Source organism: Mercenaria mercenaria, chromosome 4, assembly GCF_021730395.1.
Source record: "Mercenaria mercenaria strain notata chromosome 4, MADL_Memer_1, whole genome shotgun sequence".
In the NCBI taxonomy this organism is placed as follows: domain Eukaryota; kingdom Metazoa; phylum Mollusca; class Bivalvia; order Venerida; family Veneridae; genus Mercenaria; species Mercenaria mercenaria.
Genome location: NC_069364.1, coordinates 24,871,499 through 24,882,095, shown reverse-complemented (window position 1 = coordinate 24,882,095; position 10,597 = coordinate 24,871,499). Strand labels below are relative to the sequence as shown.

The following is a 10,597-nucleotide window of genomic DNA, read 5'->3' as shown; positions in this document are numbered from 1 at the left end:
CGTAGTTTTTTTACTGTATGAAGTAGTCATTGTAACCTTATTTTTTCAACTTGTTATGGGAAAGTTCACTTTGGCATTCAGTCCATAAGCTTCAGATGATAATTGTCTGTGGTAAGCAGATTGCTCCCATTATGTTGGGGACCAGTAAGTCTAAGGTCAAGATAATAGTGATCTTAAGGACTGAAAAGTGGACAGGTCGTCATGTGTGCAAACATATTTTACAACCCGCCTTGGTAGTCTAGTGGTAGAGTGCTCGCTTCGAGTGCGGGAGGTTGTGGGTTTGCTCCCTTGCCATCAAAGATGTGAAAAATTGTATTGGTAGCTTCATTACTTTTAGCTCTCGGCTGTATGGGGATAATTCTAGCACTGGTCAGCCCTTTGTTGGTATAATGCTACTGAATGGGGTCACATGTCTATGGCGTGATAATCCAATAAAGTAGCACTATAAAGTTTGGCATGGTGCTCACTGCTGCAGTTTAGTTGTCTGTTGGACGGAGATTTGCCTGTTCGTAGCTAACCTAAGCACAAAGTGCTCCGGGTGAGTAATTGTGATCGCTCACTGTCAGTCCATTAATACTTTTCTCGAGATGACATTTGGTCTTAACCTGGTCAGAATTGCACAAAACTTGTTGAGTAGCATCCTAGTATGATTATCAGGTTTGTTAAAATGTTCTAGTTTGTCAACAAAAAGGGGCTGACAGACCTAAAGAATAGAAAAACCTTTAAATAACTTCTTCCCATGAACCACTAGATGGATCTTCATCAAATTTGATGTGTATAGCATCATTATAAGGTCCTCTCCAAGATGTGTTCGAATTTGGGCACTTTGCCCTCGGGAGCTAGAAATCCCTTATATATTACTTCTCATGAACCACTGAATGGATCATCATCAATCTTTATCTTTGTTATCATTATAAGGTCTTCTCTCAATTTTGTTCAAAAAAGGATGCTTGGTCCATATTAAGGGGCACTAGAGCTAAAAATAGAAATATGTTTAAATTCTCGTTTATCACTTTATGGATCATTGGCCTCGTCAGCCTAGTGGTAGAGTGCTCACTGGTGATACTGATCCTTGGCCGTGTCATAACAAAGACCTAAAAAAAGTGCTAGTAGTTTCCTCGCTTTACGCTTGGCATTAAGAGGAAGTATAATATGACTGGGTTGGATATCATGTCACATGTCTGTGGCATGATATTCCAGTGAGGCAGCACTATACAGTCGAGCATTATGCTCACTGCAACAAGTAGACACAGTTGATTATATGACTGAAAAAATTTTGAAAGACGTTAAACCAGGGCTGGTATTCATAAAGCTCCTAAGGGAAAATCTTCACTAAGGACTAACTAAGGGAAAAGTTCCAAAGCATTTTGTGGGCAATCGTCAAGATAGGTGGAATGTCTATCAACATTGTCACATAGTCTGGCATAGTAATGAAGATTATCAATAAATCTTACAGTCCACACTTTTCTTATGTGCTATGTTGTTCTGGAAATTTACAAAGTTAGGGATTTTCTTAAGTTTTCTCCTTAGGAGCTTTATGAATACGGGCCCAGAACACATGTACACTTGATGGATCTTCATCAGACTTGGTCTTAAGGATCACTGTAAGGTACTCTCCCAAATTTTCCAAATGGGCATGCACTTGGACCCTTTTAGGGGTCACTAGATTTAAAAATAGAAATACCATTTCTGAACCTGTTAACTGCGGGTTGGATCTTTATCAAAATTTGTCTGTACCATCATTGTAAGTTCCTCTCCTAAATTAATTCAAGAGTTAGAGCTTGAAATAGAAATACCTTCAAACAACTTCTCATGAAGATCTTGATTGGTCTTCACCAAATTTGATCTGTAGCACCATTGTAAGAGTGAACTCTGGCTGGGTGGTTAAAGTTGCTGACTTCGAATCACTTAACTCCTCACCAATGTGGGTTCGAGCCTCACTCTGGGTGTTGAAGGGTGTTGAATTCTAAGGTACCCCCCATTTGCTTAAAATTGGGAGAGGACCTTGTAATGATGGTACATAATAAACTTTATGAAGATGCATCCAGCGGTTCACAGAAATTATTTGAATAGTGTTGGGAGAGGACCTTATAATAGTAATAGTGTAATGTTTGTTTTGTTTCATTCCACGTCACACCAACACATTTAGAGGTTATCTTTGAGCTCTTTCTACCATATGGAAGGTTGGTGGTTCTACCCATGTGCCGGTCTGTGATGAAATAATGCACACAGTGGCACCTCTGGTCTTCCACCACCATCAAAGATAACCTCTAAATGTGTTGGTGTGACGTGGAATGAAACAAAACAAACATTACACTATTACTATTATAAGGTCCTCTCCCAACATTATTCAAATAATTTATGTGAACCGCTGGATGCATCTTCATAAAGTTTGTTATGTACCATCATTATAAGGTCCTCTCCCAATTTTAAGCAAATGGGGGGAACTTGGTCCCTATTGGGGGAGGGGGGGGGGGGGCTAGAAAATACCCTCAGCCTGCTCTAGCTGTCGTCTGTTTTGTCCACCCAATAAATTCAGTAATCAAAGAACCTTTTAGTGTTTGGTTTAAACATATATTCTGACTTATTTTCACAACATGAATACAAATATACAAAAATTGATTGGACAAGGTTTGCCTCTCCCTATTACAACAATGTGCATACATAGTTCATGGCAATATAAAACTTCAAATGAAGCTTTAACAATTGAATATTTATATAGTTATATAGCGACTATCTATAAAGATTTCCGTAGTTGCAAATATAAGAAGAGAAAAAAAACCAAATTGTAAAATATTGTCAACAAAGCTAGTGGCAATTACATGCTTACTGTTGCTATCACGTGATACAGTTAAAAGGGTTTTGATATGTTATTTATTCACGTAAGCTATTTCTGATATGTGTACTTGTAGATCAAAATCTTTTTGGTATAAGAATGTTACACTGAACAGTAGTAAAGATTTCTACGTTTGCTTCATCTGATAGGGCAGGATTACCTTATAAAATAACATTTAATGTTGGAGTGCAAAACTGGGATATGACATTTAGCAATTGTATTCTTCAGTAAGAATACCTTGTGTATGAGTTTCTACATCCCCGCAGTCACAACTTGGAGGCTCATAAATGTTTTTGGCATAGAGCTCAGAAGATAGAGAGCTGCATTGGGTACGTAGCCTTGTATGAAGTATTTGAGCTTTTATTACTCCTGTCAGAAAGTATTTTGGAATAGTGGCAATGTAATTATTTAACATACGCTTAAAGGACGCTAAGAACAAGAATTACGTGTTTCATCTGGAAGCGCATTGAAGTCCTTCGTGACTAATGGAAGGAAGGAATTGTAATACAATGCAGTATGTGGGAATATAGTCTGAATATTTAGAGCCACACGTCGCAAAGTAGGTCAATGTAGTAGAAAGAGAAAGATATAGCAGAGCAGAGCAAATACACCCGATGTCACACGTCGCAAAGGAGGTCAAATAGAAACTAGTAAATTATACTAAACAGTTCGCCATAAACATTCATTAAAATGCATTTAAATTATATGAAGGACCTAAAATTAGGGATGCGGTAAACAGAGGAGAGTGTTTGGGTCTGTTAGACCCGAATCATTTGGACAAATTTTGACCTCCAGGGCTTAAAGTAGAAATACCTTAACACATCTTCCTCAGCAGAATGACATAAAATTTGTACTGTAGAACCCTGTCGGTTACGCTTGGTTGTATTTAGGGGTAATGTATATCATTTTAAACTCTTTTTTTTTTCGATAAGAACAACAGTTATCTTTCATGGTGCAGTTCATGACATACATTCAAGCTCAATGGGCTAGGTCAAGTGAGCGACTTTGGGCAATCATGGCTCTCGTGTTCTTTTCATACCAGGCAACAACTAACAATGTTGACCTGTGATAAACAAATATAGTTACATATAATCTAAATAGAGTATGGTGAAATCATAAGGACATCAAAATATATGGTAACAGTTTACTCGATTCATACTGATTGGTAAATTTTTTTAATAAAATTTGCAAATATTAGATAGATATGTGAATAGTACATTTTAAAACATTGTAAAAACCGATGTTTTATTCTGGCCATTTATTGACCCTCTAGCCACGGTTGCTTTTTACTACCAATTTCTTGAAGAAATTTTCAGTGATCAGCAGTGTTCAAGTAAACAAGGTTTAACTGAATTTAGATTCAGACCTTAGATAAGTGTACAATCCCTTCAAGACAGTTTAAAAATTGTCACATGGTACACGTGCAGACAGTTACTCGAGGTCATGAGACGTCTGCTTTTGCAGACACATCTAGGATGAACTTTTACTTTATGCTGTAAAGATTAGTTTTCAGTTTCATTTCTCCATCTGAAACACTTGAATGGAATTACCACAATTTGCATATATCCTATTTTCGTTGCTGGAAAATGTGATATAAGTTCCATACACATCTTCAAGCAGTACCTGAATTTTAATACAGTCTGTTGACAGCTGATGGATATTTCCTGCACCACGAACATATACCAAACCTTCGTTATCTACTGTTATACTGCCTGGAGATTTAAGATCTTCATCTTTATACACTGCCGTGACCTTGCCATTCAAGGTCATACTTGTTACAGTATGCTCAATGGGATTTGTTAGATAGATAACTTCTTGGTTTGGACACACTGCTATACCCTCTGAATATTCAGTGTTAATTGTGTTCAAGGTTTTCCCTTGCATGTCGATGACTTCCACTTTTTCATAGCAGACTACTAAGAATTTACCGTTATTAAATGCCAGACCACCTCTAGGTAAACCATCAACTTTTATTTGGCCTCCTTTACTAATGGAACCAGAAACTGACAATGCCAGAATCTGGATTTTATCCTCCCTACCGGAAGTTAGAAGCACTGCAACTTGATCATCATTCACATTTGTTATACTCCAAACATGTTCACATTTTAAGTCCATTTCATATTGGACTTTCATATTGTTTGTGTCAATCACTTTAACTGAATTATTTCCACTGTCAATTATCGCAAGGAAATGACTTCTAACTGCAGTCATTCCGAAAATACTGACCTCTGCGTTGTCATAGCTAGTACTGACATTTGTCTCTGATACAAAATTTGCAGTTCTAAACCTGCAGATTTCAGACGTGTTCTTTATAACGCTCTTTATTTTAGGGGAAAGTGTCAGTGCATATCTTTGTATTCTACTTTCCTCTCTCAACTTTTCAAAATCTGTGTCCACTTTTTCTATACTTTGTTTAGACTTTTTCATAGTTATAAACAATTCACAGTTTTGTTTAGATTTTAGTTTTGACTCAGTACTAGATTTTATTTGCTTTAGGTCATCGTGGATCGAGTCACACATGGATGTGGCTACTTTCAATGTTTTCTTGTTATTTTTATCAGTATCTTCAATTTTCCTATCCATTTCAGCTTCAAGATGATCAAAGAATTTGTTTATTTCATGACGCTGCCTTTTAAGTTCTTCCTTTGCCATTTTCTTCATTTCATCTGTTTCACATGTACTTGAAACAAGCTTTTTCTTTCTTTTTTTAACTGCTTCTAGCTTTTTCTCTAGATTGTTTGAAAATTCTTTGAATTCTTCGCTTGTGTCTAAGTTCTTAACAATGTCAGGTATGTGGTCCACATTTTCACATTGACGATGATTCACAGTAATGCAAGCGTTACATCCAAGTGTATCACATGACCTACAGAAATACTCAACGGTCTTCGTGGTATGTAGGCTACACTTTTCTACACAGACATCTCTAGCACCACCAGATTTTGTTACATCCAGTGGCATATTAGCTTTATCTTGAAGGACATGGTGTTTGAAAGCTTTATACCTTGTATGGTGTTTGTAACATTGTCCACACAAATACTCGGAACAGTCCACACAGTATCCTTCAGCTTCAATTTGTTTACCATCGTCAGCACAAGGTTCACAGTAAATATCCTTTAGTTCATCAGAGGCTGCTATAACTGATCTACTATAATCTTTAGAAGTCGCCATATTTAATTTGTTTTCGTACTTGGCAAGATGTACTTTGGACTTGTTATGTAGGTCATATAAATTCTCACAATGTTTGCAATTCTGTCCAATATTTACTACAACTATATGATATTTACGGATTGCTAAGGTTGTTTATCCAATAATTATAATCTATTAATTGTCAGTATTTTCTAAAGCTTCTTTAAAAAATAAAACTACAATATCCCCTCCGTTTTAATTTTACTTCCTTTTAAATATTTAACATGTCGATGCGTGTGCAAAGCGGGTATTGATTGATAAAGGCTGTATGATTGTTTTACAGTTTGTACAGGTGTGCTTGTATGGTGGCTGATTTCTGCCATTTCGTGTTGGCGGGGCGAAAACACGACAACACGAAAACACGACAAATTTTACACGAAAACACGATGTTTACAGGGCGCCGACACGACATATTTATTTGTCGAGTTTTCGTGTTGGCGGGTATGAATATGTCGTATTGGCGCCCTTTATTTGTCGTGCTGTCCTGTTTTCGCCCCACCGACACGAAAGCACGAAAACTCGAAAACACGACAAATATCTTATATGTCGAGTTTTCGTGTTTTCGTTTTGGCGTCTTCCGTTAGACATGTGCACAACTGAACTGAACACAACATAATTGTATGCAAAAATATACAAAAACAACTAGAAAATATAAGTTTAAGAATAAAATTTGACTTATATTCCATGTATATTTCGGCCGAATACCATTGTTACATAAAAAAGTATCGAAAGACGAACGTCGAATATCAAACTAAATACTTCTGCCTTTTTACTCCTCACCCACATTTTATGTATTTTCTCATAATATATCAAAGCAATTTCTTACTAGAATAATAAGAACTTTTTTGATAATGACCAAATTTGTTAAGTCTGTGTTTTGACAGTTTATTTTTTTGTTATTTTTTTTTTTTTAATTTAGTATTAAAGCTACGAAAGTGGCGGGTTAGCTGATAGCTAATATATAATCGTACACATATGGAGAATATCAACATTATTATAAAATTGCAGGACAAATATTTGATATATCTGATATTAATTCCACCCGACGACAATACAGAATTACAATCAATTTATTGTATGTGTACCCAGCGAAGAAGAATGCTATGATAAGGTTATGCTCTGTCATACGTTTAATATTTTATAAGAAGAACATCATAATAATAAAATCAAAACTCTTATTAACGAGGAAACTCATTTAAATAAGTTAATTATTCATTGAGGCCCGCGCGTATACGTAATTATTTTTCTAATTGTACAGGCTCGGGTCCAGGGCCGGGGCCGATGGCCGTTTATTTAGCCCACCCACCCCGAACCCACTATCGGCCGGCTGAGAAGTGACATGTACTCATCAAAGTTGCACCCAACCCATTTTTTTTGGCAAAGGAATAATATTTTCTCACAATTTAGACCCAAAATTGCACCAGAGGCCACCATTTCATTCCTATATTTCAAAAATGTACGTGGGGATACACTCTGACCCCCTAAATAGGAAGCCATGATCCCCTCATGTATCTCAAATTTTGGACAAAAATGCAGCAGGGACCACCGTTTCATACATATATTTCAAAAATGACAAGGGAGAGACCCTGTGACTCCACTGTCAGGAGGGGGTTAACCCCCGTACCTCAAACTTTGGACTCAAAAATGCAGCAAGGGCCACCATTTTATACATATATTTCAAACATTCCCAGGCGGACACGCCCTGACACACCTAACATGAGGGGTTACCCCCTTCCGTAACTAACCTCACTCGGCTCATCGATGCCGCCTTCATTCTTTTAACTGTTGCCGCTCCCCGCACCCCAATGAAATATTTCTGGAACCGGGTCTGTTACACACACACTTCATATTCTTAAAACGATAACTGACATCTGACATATTACTGTACTGTTTTATAAATGCAGCTTTAGTGAATGTAAATAAATTTTGAATTGGCGGTTCGTTCAAACAGAAAGAAAAATGCTTCTAAAACCCTTTGCCACTGGCTTCAGAATAACTCTACATATGAAAAGTATGTGTTGTGTTTTCGTGTCGTGTCGGCGGGGCGAAAACACGACAACACAAAACTCGACCAATACCTAATTTGTCGAGTTTTTGTGTTTTCGTGTTGGCGGGGCAAACACGAAAACTCGACAAATAATGCATTTGTCGTGTTTTCGTGTTTGCGGGCGAAAACATGAAAACTCGACAAATAAGGTAAATAAGCGAGTTTTCCCGATTTTGAGGGAGGAAATTGTCAAGGCAGACTTGCAAAAAATCGCTTTAAGTCCCTATATAACTGCTCGCTTGTCACAATGAGATATGTCACAATGTGTTATGCACAAAGTTGTTGTTGCTTATTTGTAACCGTTTGAAAATGAAACTGAAGCCACCATCTTTCTACAGTCAAGGATGCTATAAAACGAAGCCAACTGCAATAAAATAATTTATTCAAAAAATTAATTACTCTTATGATTTGCATAAAAAACAATTACTCACAAAATGCGAAACGGACAAGAGTCTTTAAGTTACCACCTTGGTATTATATATTTAAATAGTCAATATGCAGTGAACATATACTAATTTTTATAATCTAAAATTAGCATACATTGTATATGAAAAAGAACACAGAGGCACATGGAAGTTAACAGCTGTGTAGATTGTATTACAAATAAGAAATAAAAAGGGTGTTCGGAAAGTTTCGGGACAAGTGCCGTCACATTATTTTTTTTTTTTAAATATTTTTACACAACTATTAAAACATACATGTCGTTATATCGGACACAATACACATGTCAAATTCTCTCAAAATATTCCCCCGAGTACTTTACACACTTCTCGTGTCTGTAAACCCAAGATTTAAAGCAGCTGTTGAAGTTTTCTGTTTGTCAAACAAATAATAAACTATTGCATAGATATTTAGTGCAGTCTAGTAGAAGCATTGACAGATCAATGACAGGATGTTACTGATTAATTTTAGTGTAATTCTAAGTTTCAGAAGAGAATATGTTCATGTAATAAGGATTCCTCTACTGATATGTTTCTATGGCTGTGTTTGGGGTGCTCTGTGCTTACGGGAAATCTACCTAATTTTTCGCTTTTTTTTCTCCCAGCTAAACATGTCTTCAATTCAACAAAGATTTCATGGAGACCATGTTTTATGTTAATAAGGTAGAAAATGTGGTCATGTGTTAGATCTAACCAAGTTTCTCTGTGAGATGACCTTGAGACCTAGTTTTTGATGACCCAGTTTTTTTCACATTAACTAGATCATTCTATCAAAGTTTCGTTAATATGATGTAGGGATTTCTGGAGTGACAAAATGGCTCTTTTATGTTCTGCATAGTTTTGGACCCAAGATGGCCCAGTTACAAGTTCATCCTAAAATTATAATGAAATTTCCCGACCATGTTTCAATAAGATCAGGTAGAAATGTTGTCTAGAGGAATAATAAATTGCGACCTAGCTTTTGAACCCTAGATGATCCAGTTCCAAATTTACTTAGATTTTATTGAACCATTCTGAGCAGATTTCACGAAGATCTGGTATGAAAAGTGGTTTCTGTAGTGATAAAACTATTTTCTAATGATTTGACCAAGTGACCTAGTTCTAGACAGAAGATGACCCAGTTACAAATGTGTAGAAACATTCCATCATGTTTCAGGAAGAAAAGGTGGGAAGAAAAGATAGAAAACAATGTTTCCTATTATTTAACCTAGTTTGTTACCTCAGTGGTATCTAGAATGTTAACTTATTGACTGAAGTTTAGACCCCAGATGACCCGGTGTAAAAATTTGCCAAGGTTTCGTTTCATGAAGATCAAAATTTCACTTACTCATCTACTTTTAGACCCTTGATAATGCAATTACAAATCAGATTTCATACAGACTAATATTCTGATCACGTTTTGAAAATATCAGGTAATAAAACGTGGTCTCTGGGGTGCTAACAAGATTCTTCAATAAATTGACCTAGTGACCTAGCTTTTGAAAGATAAATTAAATTTACAATTCCAAAAAACAAACATTCATCAAAATCAGGTAGAAAGTATGGTTTTTACAGTGTTACCAAGGTTTTTCTATTGGATCGTGTTTTTGATCCCAAATGACCTAGTAACAAATTCAACTGACATTTTAAGTTTCATTCCGATTGAGCCAAATTGTAATCTCTGGAGTGTTAACAGTGGAATCGTTGATGACATATGAAAGGCTCACAGGGCCATAACAACTCACCTTGAGCACTTTGTGTACATACAGATAAGCTAAGAATATTGATGATTACACCAATTCTTACTTAAAACTCACCCTAAACCCTCAGTTCAGGGTACATTGTAGCTTATTATGTGAAAATGGTAGATAATTTTGAAATAATTCAAGATAAAGTTAAGGTTCTTGTGTGTTTCATTTCCCGTCATTGCCACCAATCATTCCAGTTATTGCCTCCCATGTTTTTGGATGGATAGAGGGGATATTTGATTCCAATACAGACACCACCTACAACAAAAATGTTTTGTCGAGGTATTAAGCCAAGTTGGCCACGAAACATCAGTTGCACATTACAACAGCCAGTCAGTAAATAAATCATGAAAAACAAAGA

The 10,597-nt window shown here is 36.3% G+C and overlaps 1 protein-coding gene across 1 annotated transcript; it reads right to left on the bottom strand.

The window, feature by feature from the left end:
- Positions 1–4,351: 4,351 nt before the first annotated feature.
- Positions 4,352–6,004, bottom strand: LOC123553296 (uncharacterized). Its single transcript, XM_045343038.2, has one exon. It carries the CDS (start codon positions 6,002–6,004, stop codon positions 4,352–4,354), a length of 1,653 nt encoding a protein of 550 aa, XP_045198973.2.
- Between the last annotated feature and the right edge of the window lie 4,593 nt (positions 6,005–10,597).

What these genes read in the sequence shown, in the direction of transcription:
- LOC123553296 (XM_045343038.2), bottom strand. Translation starts at nt 6,004, where the DNA reads ATGGCGACTTCTAAAGATTATAGTAGATCAGTTATAGCAGCCTCTGAT.